Consider the following 25226-nt stretch of genomic DNA (forward strand, 5'->3'; position numbering starts at 1 on the left):
GTGCCTGTCCACCTGGCACTGGTACCCTCCCTGGTCCAGCCCATGCATAGCCATTAGGTGTCCTTTCTCTAAAATGGCTGGGTTCAGAAGAGCTCCCATCAGTCGTACTGGGTGCTGAAAACAGCTCCTTTAACCCATGCTGCTGAGTGGATAGACCTAAGTTGGCTGCTTGGCCACCCACTCTCCTCATGGTTTTGTTGGAGGGGCCTCATCATTACTCTGTACCACTGGGCCTTACATCAGGTCTTCCTGACCAGCCTCCATACTCCCCCTCCTTGAGGACCAGCTCTGCATGTCAAGAGTCTTGGAGAGCTCTGCTAGAGTCGCAGAAATTTATTACATGTTTCCTACTCCCCTTCCCCAGAAGTGTTCTTATCTTCAACCAAGGGGCTACTGGGAAATTACCCAAATGATTCTTTTTTTTAAAATTTGTTTAATGTTTATTTATTTTTGAGAGAGAGAGACAGACAATGCAAGTGGGGGAGGGGCAGAGAGAGAGGGAGACAAAGAATCCAAAGCAGGCTCCAGGCACTGAGCTGTTATCACAGAACCTGACGTGGGGCTTGAACCCCCAAACCGTGAGATCATGACCTGAACCGAAGTCAGATGCTCAACTGACTGAGACACCCAGGCGCACCTCCAAGTGATTCTTCATACAACCAAGGGAACAGCTGCTTTGGGGTGACTTTCTGCTTTACTCTTTGAAATAAATGAAGTGGATATAAATTTGTATGGGTCTTTCAAATGGTACTTGATGTAGTCTCTACCTTATCAGGCATTATGTATGTAAAAAATGGTAGTCCTTGCATTTGGTAAAGCCGTCTCATCACTTTTCCATTAAGAGATACCAAGAAGCATGATTAGTTAAGAAGCAGAAAGATATGTAAAGGTGTAAAAGATACAGTGCCTTATAGAAGAAACTGAAGCAGTCTAAATTCCAAATGTGAATTGTCCACAGGCTTTAAAACAGGGCTAAATTACATTGTAGACACTCAATGCCCTTCACTACATCATTAATTTTCAGCTTCCTCTTTTATTATTCCTTTACATCGTTCTTGTTCTAGCCAGGACGTATCACCAATTTTACTGCTGCAACACACGCAGGCCTGATCACACTCTGAGGGTCTTCTGTTCCTCTCCTCCATGGCACCCTCTAATCCATGTTAGAAATAATTTTCTCCCAAAAGCTATGTAGACTTTTTTGCTATCCCAATGTTTCTCCTATAAAATAACAGTAATAGTACCATTTCTTAAGCCCCTTCTATAATAATATTATTTTTTGTCCTTTTAAAAAGTATGGAAATAACATACCTACACAAAAGTACATAGAACATATATTTACAGCTTAATTATTGCAAATAATTGCAAAAAATTGAATTGTTATAAAGTATTTTTTAGGGGCACCTGTGTGGCTCAGTCGGTTAAGCATCCGACTTCGACTCAGGTCATGATCTTGCGGTTTGTGAGTTTGAGCCCCATGTTGGGCTCTTTGCTGATAATTCAGAGGCTGGAGCCTGGTTCAGATTCTGTGTTTCCCTCTCTCTCTGCCCCTCCCATGCTCATGCTCTGTCTGTCTGTCTCTCTCAATAATAAATAAACGTTAAAAAGAATTTTTTAAATAAAGTAAAAAAAAATAAAATATTTTTAAGTAAACCCCACCCCCCCTCCATGACCATTCATGTTAAACAAAAAAACGCTGCCAGCGTCCCCAAAGCTCTGTGGCTATATTTCCTGATAATAAACCTCTCTGCCCCTCCCTCCCTCCAGAGTAACCAGTATCTTGCTTTTTTATGCTGTTCACTTTCTTATAATACCTCCCTAATTACCATAGTTTAGTTTTGCTGTTTCTGAGCTTTACATACTTGTGATCATTGATTATGCTCTTTTTCTTGTCTGCCTTCTTTTATGTCATGGTTTCTGAGATCCATCCAGGCTTTGTATCAGAGTGGTTTGTTTTCATTGTTGAATAGTCTCCATTGTATGACCAAGCCCTGATGTATTTATCTTTTCTTCTGTTGATAGATATTCAGGGTCCAGTTTGAGGCTTTATAAATAATGATGCTGTAACCATTCCTTCACATTTCTCTTGGTCCCCACGTATATATCTGGGCCTGGAATTTACTTGTGGGGAAGTTTCTAATTATAAATTCAATTTTGTCAATAGTTACACATCTTTTTTTAGTGCTTTTTATTCCTATGGACATTCTGGTAATTTTTAAATGTTTTGTTTTCATCTAAATTTCTTTAAATGTACTCTCATTATCTGTTTAATCTCTGCAGGATCTGTAGCAGTGCTCCTTTTTCATTTCTGACATTGGGTGTGCCTTCTTTCTTTGTATTTTCATCAGTCTTGCCTGAGAGCGATCAGTTTTAGGTCTTTTCACAGGACCAACTTTGTTTATCCTCTCTGTATTGTATGTTTCCATTTTCTTTTCTTGCTACTTGTTTAATTAGATTCTATTTAATTTTTTAAATTATTTCTATCTTTGGGCGCCTGGGTGGCTCAGTCGCTTAAGTGGCCAACTTCAGCTCATGTCATGATCTCACGGTTACTGAGTTTGAGCCCCATGTTGGGCTCTGTGCTGACAGCTCGGAGCCTGGAGCCTGCTTTGGATTCTGTGTCTCCCTCTCTCTCTGCCCCTGCTCCACTCACCCTCTCTCTCTCTCTCTGTCTCTCAAATATAAAGAAACGTTAAAAGATTTAAATTACTTATATCTTTTTGGCTTATTTTATTTTTTTCCTCTAATTTCTTGAGGAAGATTCTTCTTTAATTTTCAGCATTCTTTTTTTTCAATATGTTAAAATTAAAAGTTTAAGCATGGTTTTAGTCGTATCTCACAATATTTCCATTAGTATCCAGTTTAAAATATTTTCTCTCTCCAACTGAGATTTCTGTTTTCACTTACACGTGATTTTTGGACATGTGTCTCTTGGTTTTCAAAGATCTGGGGATTGTCAAGTTATTTTTGTATTATTGATTTATAATGTAGTTACATTATATTGACTTATAATGTAGTTACATTATGGGCAAAGAATATCCTCTATTTGATTAAGTCATTTAACAATATTTTGAGACTTGCTTTGTCGCATTAAAAGAATGTGTATTCTGTAGTTGTGGTGTTAGTCATTCTATGTATTTCCATTAGAAAGAGTTGGCTAATTCATTCAAATCCTCTATGTCCTCTACTGTGGTTTTTCTTGGATTGTTTCATTGGTTACTGAGAGAAATATGTTGATATCTATTTCCTGTGTGAACTTGTCTATTTTTCCTACCTCTCTGACAGTAAATTCTATATTGTGAGGGCACATTATACCTTCCTGATGAGCTGAACCTTTTTTATTAGTAAGATTCCCTCTCAATCTATAATAGTATAATTTGTCTTTAAAATTGGATTTAGTTATAGTTATTCCAAATTTCTTTTTGTATTTTTGTATTTTGTATTTTCTTTTGTATTTTTGTTTGCATGCTATCTTTTTCAACTTAATTTTTTTGTATTTTACTTCCTTTTTAAAAAATGTGTATTTATTTATTTTGAGAGAGAGACAGATAGAGCAGGGGGAGGGGCAGAGAGAGAGAAGAGAGAGAATCCCAAGCAGATAGCATGGAGCCGGATGTGGAGCTCAGTCTCAGGAACCCATGAGATCATGACCTGAGCTGAAATCAAGAGGCAGACATTTAACCGACTAAGCCACCCAGGTACCCCTTTACTCTTTAACTTTAAACCTTTATGTTGCTTTGGGTTTATATATATATATATATATATATATATATATATATATATATTTTTTTTTTTTTTTTTTTTTTCTTCACAGATAGCATATAATTGAATTTTAACTTTGCAGGTATGAAAAATATCTTTATTCTGTCCTCATATTTTTCTTCTGCTTTCTGCATTGTCTATTTTCTCTGGGTGCCTCATTTTTGTTTAGTTTTGATCTTTTTTTTTTCTTCTTAACGATTCTTCTCAAATATATGGTAATGTCTCAAATCTGTTTTATTTTTAAAAGCGGGCAGTTAAAAGGTGATTAGAAAGTCTCTGTGCACAGACAAGCTTATGACAGGACATTCTTGACACAGCAGGCTGTGGCTAATGGGCTTTTGGATATTTCACTGGGAGACCTCAATTGTTAATAAGCTTTTTGAGGAGGGCAGGGCTGGTCTTTGAGATGTCCTCCACCCAGACGAACAGCATTGTGGGTAATAGAACTCACAGATATTTATATTATATTATATTATATTATATTATATTATATTATATTACATTCAAACTTGTATTTTTGCAGCTCCTATTTTAGCTAAAGTGTCTAACTCTTTGCTTGAATTTCTCCAGATAGCTCATGTCCATCCTCACAAGGTGGGGTAAAAGTCATTTCTTGGTTTTATTGGCTGAGGGAGAGTGCCTGGTAGTCGAACTACTCATCGTTCAGGATTTCCAACTTCTCTTTTCAGTTCTATCCTTCCCCTGTCTCACCTTCAGAAATGCTGAGCCTCCTGTTCTTGAGTATTGTTGAGGTTCAGAGGCAGAATTTAGCTTCCTTTTTAATACACATCCCAGAAGGATTTAATCCTCCAGAATAAGTTCCTTAATCTTCTTCCCAAAATTTTATTAAAATTTCTCGCTTTCTGCCATCTCTTCTACTCTGCAGATTTATTCTTTTATTCCTATAAATCTGGGAGAGGAAACACCTATCTTCTCACTCCACCAAGTTTACTTGTGACCCTGCCTCTGGAGTGCTGTTACATAAGGCACCGAAAGAAGCTCCTGGAAAATAAGACTTGAAGCAAGGACATCTGTGTCAAGGACAATGGGCAGGTGTTGACATGGGAGGAATTGTGGATAAAACACAATATCTTTTATTCCTGGCCCCATCTGAATCCAAAGGCATGAAGCTATTATATATAAGCAAGTAAAAATTGAAAGAGGCCATAATCTCTGTGGGTATTTGAAGTGGTCAGGAATCAGCATGGTTGATATTGGCATCTGGCGGCACAGGTGTAGTGTGGTAATGTGAGTATATTGGTGATTGAGCTCAGAATTGGTGAAAGGAACACAGGTTACAATAATAGAATTTGCAATGATATCTTCCTTGTCATTGGCACACACCAGTATTTTGGGTCCTTGGCTCCCACACTGACAACATGAGTAGCTGTAGCAGAGACTTCAGTGGGCGTTAGTGGAAGAAAGGATATGTTTGGAAGCATCGTTGACAGTATTAGCTAGAAACTAGCACCGTGGAAGCTGAAAGTCCTAGCTTCAACAGCACAAATAAAACTTTTTGAAAACTCAGTGAATTATTTGGGAGGAACTTGATGGGCTGGAAATGCTCACAAGGTGGGTGGAAATTTGGCTTTATTTCCTTTTTTATTTCATACCATTGGCTGGAGTGATGTAGCTTGTGAATCACACATTGCAAAGCAAAGCATGAAATTCTTTATTGTTAAATCAAATGAAGCTATATAATTAGTAAAATTGCGGAACAAACTTATGGAGCAATAAGAATCATGTCATTTCTAATTTGAAGGGCATTAAGCATTGTCAGGCTAGAGAGATGCCCGGGGGCGTGGCTCTTACACAGAGCGTCTAAGTGCAGAGATGGCTGTGGGTGAAAGGTGTGTGCTCTCTTTTGCATCCTCATAGAATCGCACACCTGGAAATCTGCTACCCCAAGTCACTCATATCATTGGCAAACTCAATTCCAGAGCCCCCCTCCCAAACTCCTGTGAAACTCTCTCCAGCTCTCTATTCTACACTAAGTGATGTCTGCTTCATCTGATCTTTTTGTTACCTTCTCTTGACACTTTGTAGCAAGCCTATAAAAATCTTTGATATGTCAGAAGGGCAGCCTCCACTCTCTCTAACCTGCACTTTATCTGTCTTTGTTTTGTCTTTTGTCAACACTTTTTATTTCAAAATCAGGTTCCTTTTAGACCAGCAAGCTAAGATATGTAACCTTTTTATCTAGCTTTTTATCTATTAAACACACAGATACTCCATTTATTGTCACTTGTTTGACACTCTCTTAGTGTGCCCCATATCTCATAAAAAGGAGACACATTCTAACACACTGGTTTTATCTAGAGCATGCATGCCTAGTTTTTAACTGGGGAGGGGAAGGCTGTTCAGAACTTTAGCACACTTGTGAATTCTGTGCATGTGAATAGTACATTAAGATTTAAACAGAAGTCCCCCTATTGTCTTAGGCAGTGGGGTAAAGAGTGGGCACAATGCATTTATCCTTGTTCTTATTAGGAGTCATTTGAAAATGAACATCAGTTTATCAACCACACTGGTGACTCTTCTCTTTCAGCCAGTTTAACGGCATCCCTTTCTAAAAGGATTTATAAGATTGTCATATTGTTACAATTGAACTAAATATTCAAAAGCACAGTGTTAGGCTCTAACGTTTTTTTCTTGGCAAATGGTTGCAAGTCTTTTCATTGCAATGAGTGGAAGGTCTGTCAAGCTAGCTTAGGAACAAAGATGGGAGGCAGTGATGATTAGAAAGTAACAGAGGGTGTCTCATGGAATCTAAAGTACAGGAAGTAGGTCTCCAGAAGACCATGGAATTAGACCCTCTCCTGTGTTCTTCTGTCTTTTGTCTTTCCTCATTTGCAGGACTCAGCCTGCTGCCTGTATTCTTGGTCTCTTTCAATCCCCCTTCTCTCTTGCTACAGACTCCAGTTACACAGTGCACAGAGCAGAATGTGGACACCAATAATCATGCCATTTTTTTTCATCTGACCTCATGAATAAAGATTTCTTTCTTCTTATTTACCCTTAGGGCCCTGATTGGGGAAGGGTAGTTGTAGGACAGAAGAAATTATTAGGCAAGAATACTGGAAGATAATGTAGGAAGTGACCACTTAGCTCTGGGTTGCTATTTCCTTTCCCTTGGAAAAATGTGAGTTTCTAAGTATCAGGCCCATGGTCTAGCATATAGTGAGGCATCAGTAATTATTTGTTTAATGAGTAAATGAAAAGAAATAAGGCAGATGCTCATCTCACGTAAATTCACATGCGGTGAGAAGGGTTCTTGGTTGAGAAAATGGCCCCCTCCCCCTTCCCATAATTGGAGTCTAAAATATCTTCAACAAGAATAGGGCATAAATGATTGGGAAATAGTGTTGGGTAGTCAGGGGAAGAGCATGAGAGGTAATTGAACTCATAGCCAAAAGAAGATGGAGGAGGAGGAGAAGGAGGAGAAGGGAAGGTGGGGAAGGAGAGGAGAGGGAAAAGAATAATTATCATACTATCACAAAGCAATTATGCTTTGAGTTTGAAAATTTTGTGGGCAGGAGAAGGACAGTCTCATTTTTCATGTTTCTTTATTTTATTATATGCAGTGGAAAAATTATAGTTTCTGCCAAAAGTTAATTATTGTATTTATGTCTCGGTGTTTCCATTCCATTATTTCTTATCTATTTTGACCTTTTAACAGCCTGAACACTTACCTTGACTGAAAAACACCCATTAAAATTGAACTTGCTTTTTGTTCTACTTTGAGCAGCATCAGAATCTTAGCAGAATTTATAAGTTATTTTATGCCTCTCTAATTAGTTTGGAAGGAAGCATCATTATGTAGGATAAATTAATTAATGCCACTCTGGTTCCGCCTGCAATTCACTTTACAATTCAGATATATTTTATCTGAGTAGTTATAAGCACACTGAAATGTTATTTAACATTAAAACATGATCAAGTTTAATATGAAATTAATTTTAAGTAATTTGTGGCTCTCTGGATTCCTTTGGGGATTTACTGGGGCTCTCTTAGCAAAAAGTTCAGGATTTAAAGTTTTTATTCTTTCTATTGTTTTTCCAGTGACTTTAGAAAAGATACATGAAGTGTCTTGGCTGTTTAATTCATTAGAAGTAGAAGATAGGCCCATTTTGGGCATCCAATTAGATTGCCCACTTCTGGAATGTTTGTGAAGGGGAGGGAAAAAGGGACCTAAGACAGAAACTTGGGGTATAACCACAACAATTCTGTAACCTTAAAATTAGTTTTGAGACTATTATTTTATAACCTTGTAAACTCCTAAATTTTGACTTCAAAGAACAAATGACATGTAGCTCGGCAGTATCCATTTGAAGGTGAGTGGAATAAATTTGCTTTCTTTTTCCACATGAATAATAGAAATGTATTTTACTATATAGCTCTTGTATGATTTGTGCCAGCAAATCAGTGCACAACGTTTCATTTTGATACCTAGTCTCATTTAAAAGGATTCTTTTATTTATTTACCTATCATTTTTTGCCATATATCTGTTTACTTTTATTGAGCTATAATTGATGTACAACACTATATTAGTTTTAGGTGTACAAAATAATGATTTGATATTTATATATAGTGTGAAATGATCACCACAATAAGCTTTGTTAACATCCGTCACCATACATAGTTACAGGTTTTTTTCTTGGTGATGAGAATTTTTAAGATCTACACTCCTAGCAACTTTCAAATATCCAATGCAATGTCATTAACTATAGTTACCATACTGTAAAATATATCCCTGTGGCTTTATGATTATTATTTTAAAAAATTTTAATTTTAGTATACTTAACATACAGTGTTGCTTCAGGTATATAATACAGTGGTTTGAGAATTCTGTATGTTTCTCAGTGCTTACCATGATAAGTGTACTCTTTATTTTTTCAAATTTTTATTTCAATTCTAGTTAGTTAACATATAGCGTGTACTACTGGTTTTGGAAATAGAATTTAGTGATTTATCACTTACATGTAACACCCTGTGCTGAACACAAGTGCCCTCCTTAATACCTATCACCCATTTAGCCTATGTCCTGCCACCCACCTCCAGCAACCCTCAATTTGTTCTCTATAGTTAAGAGTCTCTTATTGTTTGCTTCCCTTTTTTTCCCTTTCTCATATGTTCATCTGTTTCGTTTCTTAAATTCCACATATGAGTGAATCATATGGTATTTGTCTTTCTCTGACGGACTTGTTTCACTTAGCATAATACACTCTAGCTCCATCCCTGTCATTGTAAATGGCAAGACTTCTTTCTCTTTGATGGCCGAGTGACATTCTGTTGTATAAATATACCACCTCTTATTTATCTATTCAGTAGTTGATGGACCTTTGGGCTCTTTCCATAATACGATTATTGTTGATAATACTACCATAAGCATCGGGGTGCATGTGCCCCTTTGCAATACTTTTGTTTCCTTTGGGTAAATACCTAGTGGTTAAATTGCTGGGTCATAGGGTAGCTCTATTTTTAACTTTTTGAAGAACCTCCATACTGTTTTCCACAGTGGCTATATCAGTCTGTATTTCCACCAACAGTGCAAGAGGGTTCCCCTTTCTCCACATCCTCACCGATATCTGTTGTTTCCTGTGGTGTTAATGTTACCATTCTGATAGGTGTAAGGTAGTATCTTGTTGTGGTTTTGATTTGTATTTTCCTGATGATGAATGTTGTTGAGCATCTTTTCATATGTCTGTTAGCCATCTGGATGTCTTCTCTGGAAAAATGTCTATTTATGTTTTCTGCCCATTTCTTAACTGGATTATTTGTTTTTTGGGTGCTGAGTTTGATAAGTTCTTTATAGATTTTGCATACCAACCCTTTATCAGATATGTCATTTGAAAATATCTTCTTCCATTCTGTAGGCTGCCTTTTAGTTTTGCTGATTGTTTCCTTCTCTGTGCAGAAGATTTTTATCTTGATAAAGTCCCAATAATTTATTTTTTATTTGATTCCTTTGCCTCCAGAGACATATCTAGTAAGAAGTTGCTGTAGCCAAGTTGCCACAGAGGTTGCTGCCTGTATTTTGCTCCAGGATTTTGATAGTTTCCTGTCTCACATTTAGGTCTTTCATGTATTTTGAATTTATTTTTTGTGTATGGTGTAAGAAAGCGGTTGAGTTTCATTCTGCTTCATGTCACCGTTCAGTTTCTCAACACCATTTGTTGAAGAGACTTTTTCCCATTGGATATTCTTTCCTTCTTTGTCAAAGATGAGTTGACCATATAGCTGTGGGTCCATTTCTGGGTTTTCTATTCTGTTCCATTGATCTATATATCTGTTTCTGTGCCAGTACCATACTGTCTTGATTATTATATAGCTTTGTAATACAGCTTGAAGTCTGGAATTGTGATGCTTCCAGCTTTGTTTTTCCTTTTCAGGATTATTTTGGCTATTTGGGGTCTTTTGTGGTTCCATTTAAACTAGGATTGTTTGTTCGAGCTCTGTGAAAAATGCTGGTGGAATTTTGATAGGGTTTGCATTAAATGTGTAGATTGCTATGGGTGAACATTCTAACAACATTTGTTCTTCCAATTCACGAGCATGGAATGTTTTTCCATTTCTTTGTGTCTTCTTCAATTTATTTCATAAGTGTTCTATAGTTTTCAAAGTACAAATCTTTTGCCTTTTGGTTAGGGTTATTCTTAGGTATCTAATGACTTTTGGTCAACTGTAAATGAGATTAATTCCTTGATTTCTCTTGCTGCTGCTTCATTTTTGGTGCATAGACATGCAACAGATTTCTGTGCATTGATTTTATATCCTGTGACTTTCCTGAATACGGGTAAGTGTATTCTTAGTCCCCTTCAACTATTTTGTGTCTCCTCCCTACCTGCTTCCCTACTGGTGACCATCAGTTTGTTCTCTGTATTTATTTATTTATTAAAATTTTGTTTAATGTTTATTTTTGAGAGAGAGAAGGGGTGAGGGAGGGAGGAAGGGAGAGAGATAGTGCGAGTGGGGGAGGGGCAGAGAGAGAGGGAGACAGAATCTGAAGCAGGCTCCAGGCTCTGAGCTGTTAGCACAGAGCTCGACATAGGGCTCGAACCTACAAACCATGAGATCATGACCTGAGCCAAAGTCAGACACTTAACCAACTGAACCACCCAGGTGTCCCTCTTCTCTATATTTAAAAGTCTGGTTTTTGGTTTCTCTCTTTTTTTTCTTTTTTCATTTATTTTTTAAATTCTACATATAAGTGAAATCATATGGTATTTGTGTTTCTCTGATTTATTTCACTTGGCATTATACTCTCTAGATCCATCAATGTTACAAATGGCAAGATCTCATTCTTTTTTATGGCTGAGTAATATTCCACATCCTCTTTATCCATTCATCTCTTGATAGACACTTGGGCTGCTTTCATAATTTGGCTACTGTAAATAATGTTGCAGTAAACATAGGAGTACATATATTTTTTGAATTAGTGGTTTCATATTCTTTGGATAAATACCCAGTAGTGGAATTACTAGATCATATGGTAGTTCTATTTTTAATTTAAAAAGACTCTTTTAAATAATAAGATTCTGTAGCTATCGTGCAGAGATTTTATTATATTTTTTTTCTTTATTACCCAACTAAATTACATTCAAATTAAATAATTTACAACATGTAATTGCAGAAAGTCAAAGATGTGTTCTTCATTTTGATTTGATTATATTTTTACTTCCAACATGTTATTCTAGAAGGGAAATATAAATGATACAATGATATTCTGTTCATTGTTAGGATATCATAATTATGTGGCCTACTCATCTTTGATGTTTCTTTTTAGTTTATCTATTATTGTAGATTCTTTTTTTAATCTTTTATCTGTTTATCCTCTTCCTAGTTTGACTCTGGTGTTAGATGATCTAAGTAATTTTACATTAATCAATGGACCACTTAGTTCATTTAAATATTTATTACACCCTGAATCATAGTATAAACTGGGCAAAAAAATTCACCTGCTTGGGGAAATTAAACATGTTCTTTGATGAGCTAAGTCTTGTGGAAAAGAGTGACAGTGTGAGAAAATCAATAAAATACTTTAGGAGAATTATTTAAGAGAAATATATTCCAAGTGTTATGTTTAATACCAGGGAAGGGACAGCTTTCAGGGGTAATGGTGGGGGACTTAAGTGGCTAGGCTGAGTTAGTAATCTCAGACCAGAAGAAAGGGAATGGCATTCCAGATAAAGACAGCATTGCACACAAAGATACTAAGGTGCATTATAGAATAGTGGGGTTTTTGGTGAGGTTGATTTTATGGTGAGGTGGAGGGCATAATAAAAGGAGATTGTGAGATGAAAGGAGAGGAGTCCAAATGAAAGGAAAGCTTGGCAGAGAGTGGACAGTCTTCTTATCCATGCTTTACTCTTTGACAGTGGGAACCACTATATTATTTTAGAAAGTGGGAGCCCGTAGTGCTATGTTTTACACTCCTATTATGAAATTGTTGTGTTAGAAGCTTTACCTTCCTATTTCAGAAATGAAATAATCTTAATCCTCAAGAAACCCCTGTGAGGAATAGTTATTTTTTATCCCAACTCTACAGATAAGGGGTTGAGTTGATCATTAGTCCCAGATTATAGAGTGGGAGGTGGTTTGCAAACCTAGGACTTTCTTGTTCTAAGATACCTTCTCCTGTGGTATTATGCATTACTTCCCCAGAAGTCATTGTAGTGATAATAGTGAGTCTAATGTAAGAGGAAGACAGTCACAGGGAAGAAGGAAGCTATTGCTTTAATTCAGATTAGAGGGGCTTATGAACAGGATTGAGACATTGGTAGGTAGTAGTGATGACAGAAAAAGAGCATAGATTTGTGAGCCTTTCAGAAGTAACCTTAGTGATTAATCAAATGTTAGGAATAAAAGAGGGGAGGAATTGCTGACATACTAAGGTTTCTGTATCTAATACAGATGAATTTCACTGAATGGGCTGAAACAAAGCAAGGGATGAAAGGAATAGTTGGTGTATGGTGAATGTATTCACATTCAGGGTTGAGTTTGTTCAATGAAAACTCCATCTGTAGTCTTTTTATATACGTCTTCCTTATAAAAATTAGAGGGGATATATGGCTGAAGTTGGGAAATTTGAGGTGGTATTTTATCTGTAAGAACTCTTAGGCCTAGAGGCACATTTAATCATTCCAGGCTACTCCTAACAATTATCTGTAGGATTTTGACTTTCCAATGGATCTTGCTTTGTAGGTTTATACCCTAGTTCCTGCCTGAGAGGTTTATACACGTGTACTGAGCTCCATCAAAGCCTTTCAATAAGCAAGAACTAGGAATTTCAAGCAAAAATGCTAAAATGTGGTTATTTGGATAATAGACTGGATTGAAGACTGTTAATCATTTCATTACAAACACAAAAGGATTGACAGGAGGTTAAATCGTAATAAATCTAGGTTTAACTCCCGGTGCTTTATAGTGACAAATTTTCTCCCCAACGTTGTAAGAATACTTAGAATTTTCACTTTAGTTTCATTATGTTTAATGCAGGACTGTACTCATGTAACTCAACTCCTTATCTATGATTTACTTGTGTATGAAGCCCCCAATCTTGTTTATGTTGCCCAAACATGGCTGGGAGAGACAGCTGTGACATTATGAATCCAGCTGGCCACAGATGGATCTTCAGTGAAGCATGAATCCATATTGGTTTGGTGATCTATGTTTACTGCCTCCTGTTAAACTTTCAGAAACTCAACTCCTAAATCACCTGGCATTGACTATATTCATGTACATATAAGTAATAGACTGAAGTGAACTGGAACTTTTGTTGGTAGTGATCAAGACTCTCCCCTATAAGATCAATTTACTAGATTATGGTTTTATTGACTATTTAGAGCCTGATTCGTTTATGCCCATTTAGTACATAGTTTTCACTAGGTACAATAGTCTTGATAGCTTTTCAGGCTATTATGATAATTATGAACATTTCTAAGGTCCTGTACATTGCTGTTAATACCCACCTGTTATGGATTTGACAGTTAGGCTTGAGATCTCAAGAAAAAATAAAAACTGAAGTTATAGCCTGTAAAGAAATTCATTTAGAATTTTTAAAGAAATGATATTTTAAAGATATTATTGATATTTACCTGGAAGGCTGGTAAACTGCAAGATTTTCTAGATCTATGCACAGTGGAAATAATTGGCTAAAGTATAAAACAAAACAAACAAAAGATGTAGGAATAGTTGAAATAATTAGCTACAACTCCAAGCAAAACTAAAAATGTTAATGGTGCCTCCTAGCAAATAGAATTTTATTCTGAATCACTCCCTAAAACATTAGGTATGAAGCTTCACAGCTTCACTTTATTAGAGTTCAATGTGATATTCAAACTGGCTAACATTGCTTATATAAATATAAGCACACTCTGTCCTTTGCAACCAGTACAGGAAATATTACTGTTATAGGGTATGCAGATCAATGAACTAGTAGTTGCAAATTTTTATGTCAGGCAGCAAATTTGTAATTCTTCTGTATATTTCTCTAAAGCAGCAAAAGCCAGAATAATGAAGTAGTTATTTCATAAGTTGTGCTATCTCATCTTCATTGTTACCATAGTATTCAGTACTCACCACATGCCCACAGTTCAAATATCGCTTTACTGCTGTTTCTAGGGTTTCACATACATAGATCTACCCATGCCATGTAGAAACATGAATAACTTGATTCGCTTCATTAATTCATACACTAAACAAATGTTCACTGATCACTTATTATATGCAGGCAGTGCTCTAAGTGCTGGGGAATAAAGGTGAAAAGAATAGCCAAAATAACTCCCTGTTGTTATCAAGTCTTAGACATGGCTTTTCTCTTGATTTTTGGTGGTATGGCCCTGTTTCTTGATATCTTAGTAACATTTCAATGTCTGATGGATGTTCTATATAAAAACACGTAGAGGATCTAGATGATATTTTATTCTTCTAGAAAATGTTCACTCTTTCCTCTGTTGGATGGGTAGAATAGAAGCTCATCACCTTAATCCAGTCATGAAATGGAGTGGGGAAGGACTGATTCAGTTTTATCAAGGACCCATCCATCTCTGGTTTTCTCTAGCCTTCCATTGCTCTGTGTGTTCTCTTGGTCCTTTCCTTCTGGCAGGATCTGAAGTACAATAGTCTCCTTAACGTGGTAAAATTGCCAAAGCTTTGCTGTGCTTCTCACAGACTTTCTGCTTCGTCTCTTAGCCTCCCCCTGAACATAATTCATAATTTGACAAATGTCTTGAAAGTAAAGCCAGCTGTGTATCATACTTCCTTCTGGACCCCTTTAAGATGAGGATCGTGGCTCCTTAAGTTTCTAATGTTGTCTCTCCAACTCACTGAGACTGCCAATATTTTATTTAGATTTTTTGTAGTTCTTGGCTGGATCATTGATCTCTTGCAAGCTTACCTATCTCATCCCTAATTTTACTTATTTATTTATTTTTTAAGTGTTTATTTATTTTTGAGAGAGAGAGAGAGAGAGACTGACTGACTGACTGACTGACTCTGCCAGTAGGGGCAGGGCAGAGAGACAGGGAGACAGAGATTCTGAAGCAGGCTATGATGCAGAGCCCAATAAGAGGCTCAAACTCATGAACTGTGAGATCGTGACCTGAGTTGAAGTCGGACACTTAACCGATTGAGCCACCCAGGTGCCCTCATTTCATCCCTATTTTTAGATACTGAAATAAGAGACTGTCTTCTCTTATACATACCTATATTACCACAAAGGATGTACCCCAAAATTTCCATCCTGGCTCAATGTATTCTAGAACTCACTGGCAAAGTAACAGATAGGGATGTGGCATTCAACACATCCTTTGAAATGTCACTGAAAGAGCTGGACAGTTATCAGAGCTAATACTCTAAAGTACACTGAGTTCACTGCCCAAGAACTGTTCAGTAATAGTGATACTGAGGGGAGTAAGACCAAGGTGTCCAAGTTAACTTGGGGGCTTTCATGCATAGGCTGTTTAGTTTGGTGAACTTGGTGGGAATCCAAGACTCATCGTCACTCTGGGGGGCTGCAGCCTCTGCATGCTGCCCTTGACTTCTGTTATGAATTATCCTCAAAGGATATAAGTCTTGATCTTCATGTCTTTTAAAATACTGGGGAAAAGAATAGATATTCTTTGTGTTTTTTATATCTCACTAACCCTTATAGGATGAAGATACAGCATAGTGGTTAAGTGCCTGCATTTGGGAGACAATCATTTAGATTCAAACCTTGTCTATTTACTAGATGCTTGACCTTGAGAAAGTTGCAAAAACTCTTTGAAGCCTCAATTCCATATGTGTGAAACAGGAATCATAATACATTTCATTGCGCTGACTTGGAAGGTATTGGAGACACTGTATTTAAAGTGCAAATAGTGATCTCTGGAATATTGTAAGCAAGCAGTTTATGATAGCTATGATTTCTTTGGCCATTATGGAAATCCATGGAATAGAGACCCAGAATTCTGAGGTGAGATCTTAAGATTTTTATAAGGATCTTCTAAGGTAGGTGAATGAAGCATGTGGGAAAAAGTTGTTTTAAGAGTTCATAAGTTTATTTTTGTTGTTAAGTAAAACCATTTAAATATTTGTTTATATTATGTATAAAAAAACTATCTGAAATAACTCCAGAAAAAAAAAAAAACTAAATTGGAGATGATTTACCTCTCAATGACTTCAAAAATGTATTTCTTTATAGTTTCACTAAATAACAAACATATCATTTTCTACTGTATCTTATTTTAAAGTTCATTTAAGAAGAATCAAGGTTAACTAATACTCTTATGTTTAAGAAAAGGAACAAAATTTAATGTAAAAAAAAAATCTGAGCGAAAAAAAACCTTAGACTTAAAAAGAGAGAGAGAGAGAGGGATAGAGGGAAATTTGATTCCTAATTACCATTCATCAGTTATGTGGTATTGATTGGGTGAGTTAAGTGATCGCCCTGTGTCCCAGTTTTCCTGGAGAAATTGTACCATAGGAAAATAATACTTAGATTTTCTTGAAATCAAATAAGAAGAAAGAAATGAAATTACATGCAGTAAGTATAGTCTTGTTACTTGTGTTTAATGATCAGTCATGGCTTTGAATCTCTCTTTGGGCTGTAAAGAACATGAATTAGTGTTATAGGAAGTGGACAAGAAATTGTGACACAAAAAGAGGTGAAATAAAATCTTCTGGTTATTGTTATTTATTTAAGTAATAATTTAAACCACATATATTTGAATCAAATTTTACGTTACTTCATTGCATTAAAATTTTTCTTAAATGTACCTTTTTTTGACTATTGTTCAGGTATGATATTCTATGTAAAGCATAGTCCCAGTATGTCTTCAATAGTTCTGACTTGACAGAACTGAAAGAAAAGTGAGCTTTTCTCTTCCCTTTCAAGTTACTCTAACTCAGGAATTGTTTCCCCTCTCTTCATACCTGAGTGAGCATGAAATGATGCCTTTGCTGAGTATCTCTGTTTGATTTTCCAAAAGCTGTTGTCAGTCTTACAGCTTGAAAATGAAATGCACGTGGTAATTGGTATAGCCACAGCCAGCCTTCAAATCTAATTGGAACTGACCCAGACACCCCCAGAGCTCTTCTGAGCCTTTCAGATCTGTAAGCATACGTGATGAGACAAAAGCGGGAGATCTTGTTGAAAGGGAAGGAAGTCCCTTTGCGTGTTGCTGAACCAGAATTCTTTGACGATGTAGCTCTCTCAGTCTGGACAATGTCTTGTGTGTTTGTTTCCACAGAGCATATATCATTACAGACTATATGGGCATCCGAAATGAAAGTTTCATGAAATTAGCTGCAGTAGGGACCTGGATGGGGGACTTTGTCACAGCTTGGATGGTAAGAAATTTTAACTTCACCCATTTCAAACATTAAATGGAAGACATGTTCATAATGTTGGATAAACACCACTTTTGATGGATTTAGAGCAAGAGTTACTTCTCTTTTGAGTGAAACAAATTCATGAATACAGAAAATTTAGATATTATATGTAGTATTTGTTTACTTCAGGGGGAAAATTAATGCAACTATAATATTAATTATGGCTGTCCACCAGGAAATATTTATTTATAACATACATACATATCTATCATTATGTATGGGCATACAAACATATACACATTCATAAAATTAATAGAATTTTTTTTATTTCCTATTGCACATGTCAAATTGTGCCTGTCAAAAAGGATTGTTTTTTTTTTTGACATGTGCAGTTTTCATGTGAATGTTGTCTGGCTTGTCTCAGAAGAAGTATTCTTAATGACTATTTTTATTTAAAATTTTCTTCATAGCACGTATTTATAATTGTATTAATATTATTTTACTTTTATTTAATGTTTTTATATGAATATAGTTGACACCTAATTTACATTAGTTTCAGTTGTACAATGTACTGAATCAACATCTCTGTATGTTATGCTATGCTCATCACAAGGGCAGCTAGGGCTTTTAAAATAGTTTTCTACATTTGTTTTCTTCATTGAACATACTAACTTAATGGTGCATTATTCGTATTTTTTATTATAAGCCTGCAACAAATAGACAAACCATATTTCATGCTGAGTTCCTCTGTCAAGAGAGTAACTTCTGTCTTTTTTTTTTTTTTTTTTTTTTTTGCTTTTTGTTTTCATTAAACTTTTTTTCAAGTATAATTTATATATGGTATTACATTAGTTTCAGGTGGCTGATATAATGATTCTACAATTTTTACATTTCTCAGTGCTCAGCAAGATAAGTGTATACTATTGGGGCACCCTGGTGGCTTTGTTGATTAAGTGTCTGATTTCGGCTCAGGTCATTATCTCATGGTTGGTGAGTTCGAGCCCCACGTCGGGCTGTGTGCTGACAGTTCAGAACCTGGGGCCTGCTTCGGATTCTGTATCTCTCTGTCCCTCCCCTCCCCTGCTTGCTTGCTCTCTCTCTCTGTCTCTCAAAAATATATATTAAACAAATGCTTAAATAAAAAAGATAAATGTACTCTTAATCTCCCTTGTCTATTTCACCCATTCCCCACCCACCTCCCCTCTAGCAATCACCAGTTTGTTCTCTGTATTTAAGAATCTGGTGGGTTTTTTTTGCCTCTTTTGTTTGTTTATTTGTTTTGTTTCAAGTTTTTATTTAAATTCCAATTATTTAACATATAGTGAGTGTAACATTAGGTTAAGGAGTAGAATTTAGTGATTCATCACTTATATGTAACACCCAGTGCTCATCACAACGAGGACCCTCCATAAATACCCATCACTGATTTATCCCATCCCCCTGCCCACTCTCCCTCCGGCAACCCTCAGTTTGTTCTCTGTATTTAAGAGTCTGGTTGTTTGTTTGTCTCTTTTTATTTGTTTGTTTTGTTTCTTAAATTCCACATATGAGTGAAATCAGGTGATATTTCTCTTTCTCTGTCTTATTTTGCTTAGTATTATACCCTCTAGGTCCATCCATGTTTTTGCAAATCACAAGATTTCACTCTTTTTTTATGGCTGAGTAATAGTCCATTGTGTGTGTGTGCGTGTGTGTGTGTGTGTGTGTAGGTGTGTGTGTATTACATCTTCTTCACTCCCCAAAAACAAAAACACTAGTTAGAAAAGACATATGCACCTCTTTGTTTATTGCAGCATTATTGGCATAGCCAAGATATGGAAGTAACCCAAGTGTCCATTGATAAATGAATAACTTCTGTTTTTAACCATTGGATTAATTAAATATAGTATGTAGCTCAAAGGCTCTAGGTCCTATAAGTTTATAAAAGAATCTCAGAGTACAAAGAGCATAACTCTCATAAAAATGGAACGTATTAACCTTTGTTGACGCCTTTCAAAGTAATTAGCTTTATTCTTCCATTCACTTGAAAATGAGAGGACCAACCAAAGGAAAGGATGCCCTGCCATGTCACATGTAGGGACATGCCCCTACAAATGTGTTCCAAAGGTTGTCACAACAGTTACTGCCCTTTCTATGGATAGCTTTGTGTCTTACCTAGAGCAGGTGTTTTCAGGAGACAGGAAGCAGTTACATCTTAACTGCTACTACTGTGATCATCTTGCAAGAGTAGTAAGTAACTACCAAAAGGTTTGTATAGCCTAGTTTTGAGCCTCCTATCACTGTGTTCAATTTTAGAATGTTAACAGAACAAGTTACCAAGTGTATCCTGTTCCATTAACTTTAAGATCTAGATTTGAAAAGTGATCTATTTTATTTGTAGTCACTAGATGTGACAATTAGAACAAATCAGACATCAGGTGCCTGGCTGGCTCAGTTGGTAGAGCATGTGACTCTTGATCTCAGAGTTTTGAGTTCAAGCCCCATGTTGGGCATAGAGTTTACTTTAAAAATAGAGAAAATTAAGAGAGAGAGAGAGAGAGAGAGAGAGAGAGAGAGAGAGAGAGAGAGGGAGAAAATATAAGCCAGACATAAAGACCAGGCTGCCTCATGTCAAAAGTTTCTATTTCCATTGGGAAAAACATTTAGAAGGGAAACTAAATAGAAAATAGTTTGCCGTTTAAAAGGGAACCTATTTAGAAAGAAAACTTTAAACATGTAACTTTCTTGAAATAGGAGCTAATGCCTTTTGAAAAATATCTGCATTAACTGTGGATTGTGATTTTTTTTTTTTACTCCATTTTGATTTTGAGTCTGCTTAATAAAATGGAAAAGAGAAATCAGAAATTTGGATTCTCTGACCTTGCCACATATACTTTGATCTTCCACAAATAATATACAATCCTCTGAGCCTGCTTGTACATTTCTCTAAAGGGGTTAGTAGTTGCTGCCCGTGCTACAAGTTTCTGTGAAGATTAAGTGTGTGGTCCTATAATAGGACTTAAAATGCTGCAGTATGAGGTGGCATAAATGCTTTATTGTAGACATTCATGCTTTTCCCAGCTTATCCCAGGCCCGGGGGCCAGAATGTCTACAGTTCCCTTCCAGCCTCCAGTGCTAGGACACACTAAGGCAATACAGCACATTACTTCCTGATTTCCACATAACACTGCCCCTGAGCAAAGTCAGGGGAGAAACACAGACCAACAAGCCCTGTGACCTCAGTCTGTAGTTTTCAGGATCCACCATTTGATACAGAAATCATTTTCTTTCTTTGTTATTTTATTTTATTTATTTTGAGAGAGAAGGAGAGAGTGATAGAGAGAGAATTGAAGGGGGAGAGAGAGAAGGAGAGAGAAAGAATTCCAAGCACGCTTTCCCCCCTCAGTGTGGAGCCCAATGTGGGGTTCGAACCTACGAACTGTGAGATCATGACCTGAGCCAAAATCAAGAGTCAGACGCTTAACTGATCAAGCCACCCAGGCACCCCCAGAAATCATTTTCTTTCCCATGATGACATCAGTATCTGTTTGTGGCCCAATTCTACCGAATCCCTCCCCAGACTTTCCCTCAAGATAGTGTTTCCTAGGCCATATGTAGCTCTGTCTCAATTTACTTCATTTTTAAAATTAGGATCTTTTTCTTTTGTTTTTCTTTTTTAAATTAAAAATTTTTTAAATGTTTATTTTTGAGGAAGAGACAGACAGACAGAGTGAATGGGGGAGAGACAAAGAGAGATGAAGACACAGAATCTAAAGCAGGCTCTAGGCTCTGAGCTGTCAGCACAGAGCCCAATGTGGGGTCTGTGAGATCATGACCTGAGCCAAAGTCAGAAGCTTAACCAACTGAGCCACCCAGGATCCCCAGGATCTTTTTCTTTTGAATCATAAGGTGGGTGGGGGGGGGGCAATTTCTAGGGCAGCCCTGAGAGGCAAACACGTGGTGCAGCTTTGACCAAAGACCTTTACCTTTTGTGGTTGGATTTCTACTGTGCACTTCTCTGCCCTTCTCTTGTGGCCTAGCAGAGTACAAATAATTCCACAGTTTAGCTGTGGTCTCTCTCTTCCTCTAAGGTCTGGCTCATGTTCCTAGTTTATTAAATTTACTACTGTAATACCTTCTATTTTCACTAGCTAACCTCGTAACTTTTTACCTTTTTCAATACCATAGATTATTACTCTGATCAATACTTCCAATACCACAGAAGTAGGACTGGATTGAGAATCCAGAAAAATGTGTTTTAGGTTTAACCCAGCAATGTGATCTTAAGTCACTTAACTTTCTGGGACCTCACATGTTTTCCTTTCCATAAACTGAGAAAGAATCCAAAGTCCTTTGTTGCTTATGTTATATGAAATATTGACCTTTCCCAGTTAGACACAGGGATACAAATGGCAAAAGAAACACAGCGCTCTCCTGATTTGAAAGTACAGTCACACAGGGAGGATTCCCAGAGCACCTCATTTCTATTCCCATTTTTATTCACCGACTAGGTGGTAAGTTTCCATATAAATATTTATATGTCTACATATGTGTGCATTGATAACATTTTAAAAAATAATAGTTTTCCTCATGAGAGGAGTCTAAGGAGGTTTGACCTTCATTTGTCTATAGAATTCTCATCATGAAGTGAATATCAATGATGAAGGTGACTGTCATGGAAAAGTAAGTGACTATTTACATTTCCAATAGAAGTGTGCCTTTTAATGTATTTCTGAAATGGAGAATTTTTCTTTTATGGAAATAATTCAAAACTTCCTCATGGTTTTAAAAGGCACACCAGAACTGATGAGATCCCCAGGCAAGGCTGATGTCAACCAATCTGACAAATCTCTCTGACCCTCACACTGCCGAGCATCAAGCTCTACTAGGTTCAGCTTCCTGACAATCCTGACTTTTCCCAGCTCTGTGGGATGCCTCATGCAGAGGACAAAATAATATATTAAGTCAGGGTTAATGTCACCATTTGTTTGGTCAGATAGATTTTAAAAAAAATTCATGTAAAAGAAATACATAAAATGACAGTGGTGTCATTGAGCCCTGAGCTGGCCCTTTGTGTTGATATGAGCAGAGAAGAGCTCTGTCATGAAGACACGCATGAAATAAAAGCACTGGGTGTCTTATGCAACACCATTGCCACGTATCCACAGATTTGCCCACCCTCTGCCATTGAGCGAGGGGCAGGGGGTGTCGGCCCATCCCACAGTACATATCTCCAGTTTTACTATCCCCTCCTGCAGAAGACAAAGATCACAGGCTCTTCTCAGGTCTAAGGTGGCAGAGGATTCTGAGGACATCAAGATGGCATTTTCTTCTGCCCTTCATTTAATAGCAGAAGAAAAAATCACTTCCTGTCTATCTGTACCTAACCATCTCCTTTCTGCAGCCCTTGCCTCTTCCTGCTCTAGTGGCTTTTCTGTTACAGCAGTCAATGGTAAATGGCTTATGACAGCGATAGGGACATCAGAGTCCAGGTTTGAGGTTCATATTTGCGGGAGGGGGCCAGGGAGGGTACAAATGGTAAAGTTGAGCCATGACCTAAAGAAGACAATTCACATAGTAAGGACTGAAGTCAAGAAGCATTTTTCATCATAAAACCATATATGGTATGTATCACGTCTCACTACTCATGGAACCTTGCTTGGTCTTGGCATATTTTTCCCAGGATTGTCTGTGGACTTCTGTGTGTATATGTGTTACTACTAGCAAAGCTTCCACCGTAAAGAGATGTCATACATACAAAAAACAATGTAGTTGTTTGCCCATTGGCTTTACCTTTATTTCACATTTGTATAGCGACTGTTTGTGTGATTTTAACAGACTTTTTTTTTCTTCTTGAAATTCAGAGTTCTATTAGAGCTACAAAAACTTAGTATGTTATGTAGAAATGTCTTTAGATTGATAAAACATAGCCTTTGTAGGATTTGTAGGACTACAACAAGGAGTAAAATCTTAAAATTTGCTTAATTATCTCCATTGAATCTCTGGCAAGAATATGATTGTAGAAAAAAAGTGTTTTTAAAAATATATTTCTCCCTTCTATTTTAAGTGTGCCTGTTTTGTAAGTACTGCATTATCTCTCTAAATATTTGAGTGACAAATTTGCCTTCTTATGTTTCACATGTGTTCTGTTCCTTCAGAGAGATGGTGTAATTCATATTTATATTGCTATTATCTTTGTTTCAAACGGCTGTGTTTATTTAAGAGGTAAAGCTGAAAACTCTTTCTTCTTTACTTGATTATAAACTTCCTGAGGGGCGTTCCAGTATCACTTGTGGCACTCAGCACAGTACCAGGCATAAATAGATGCTTAAGAAACATTTATTGAAGAATAAATGGATGATAAGAGCACATATGCATTAAGTTCCATTTCTTTTTTCATTGCTCCATTTTGTGACTTAGTGTTGTAAAATGGGCAATCTAAAAGGTGGAGGGAGAACTGTAGTGTTCAGGGTCTTCCTATCCCCTCACCCCCGTAAGCCTATGCACTTGTCCTCTGAGCTTGTTTCCATACCAGGAGGACACATGCTTGTAAACACCCTTCGTTGGAAGTAATAGATTGTTGATGGAATTCTCCCAGCATTGTGATGTATCCTTTGAGTATAGAAGGCATTCTTTTTTTTTTTTTTAAATTTTTTAATGTTTGTTTATTTTTGAGAGAGAGAGAGAAAGAGAGACAGAGTGCAAGCAGGGGAGGGGCAGAGAGAGAGGGAGGTACAGAATCCGAAGCAGCTCCAGGCTCTAGCTGTCAGCACAGAGCCCAATGTGAGGCTCAAATCCACCAACCGTGAGATCATGGTCTGAGCTGAAGTTGGATGCTTAACTGACTGAGCCCCCCGGGCGCCCCTAAAGGCATTCTTAGGTAAAACAAACATTGAGCTTTAGAGATCCTGCCAGAGGGTTCTTTGAATGGCCATTATTGCTGTCACTGGCATAGTTCTTCTCCTGGCTCTGGGGGTGGAAGGAAGCTAGGTGAAGATATATCCCTTCAGCCACTTAAGCACAGAGCTATTCCCACGTAAGACAGAAAACTGGTTAAACTTCAGTGGACAGAGGCAGAGAGAATTAAAGAATGGTGTATGCTTGAGAATAATTAATACTCCTGAATCAGTCTTTATTTACAAATCTGGAACAGAATAGAGTGAGGGAATATTTCTGCAGGTTTCAGAGAAAAATATTCCTTCTAGCTTAAATGTAGAAGATATGAAATTATATATATATATATACACATTATATATATATATTTGTATATATGTATATACATACATACTTAAAACTTGTATATATATTATATATATGTATATGTGTATATATACACACATACATACTAACTTAAAATTTGTCACATGTTTTTATTGTGGTCCCATGCTTGCTGCTTATTTTCTATTATTGTCCCATGCTTTACTAAGAGAGGATTGTGATTATTTCTGTTATTTTCATTTCACCAAGTTAATAATAGCTTATTTAGCCCAAAATTTCCTATTACGTACCTGCCATTATGTTGTGGACTGCAAATGCTAAGGTTGTCAATGAACAATAGCTTATAATAAAATTGACATCACATCTAGCTTGTTATTCCATCTGGAATTGAGCTTGACAATTCATATTATGATCAATGCCAGTTTTCTAATTATTTCTCTTCCACTGATAT

At 36.8% G+C, this 25226-nt stretch overlaps 1 protein-coding gene across 3 annotated transcripts in view; it reads left to right on the plus strand.

Annotated features, from left to right (window-relative positions):
- The window catches only part of TMEM117 (transmembrane protein 117), a 483475-nt gene that overhangs the window by 230246 nt on the left and 228003 nt on the right, over nt 1–25226 (plus strand). For all 3 annotated transcript variants that reach the window (XM_042992135.1, XM_042992137.1, XM_042992136.1), the window contains exon 4: nt 17497–17596. In XM_042992135.1, the coding sequence (XP_042848069.1) occupies nt 17497–17596 (100 nt within the window). The remainder of the gene's footprint in view (nt 1–17496; nt 17597–25226) is intronic.

Source organism: Panthera tigris, chromosome B4 (genome assembly GCF_018350195.1).
Source record: "Panthera tigris isolate Pti1 chromosome B4, P.tigris_Pti1_mat1.1, whole genome shotgun sequence".
Classification (NCBI taxonomy): Eukaryota; Metazoa; Chordata; class Mammalia; order Carnivora; family Felidae; genus Panthera; species Panthera tigris.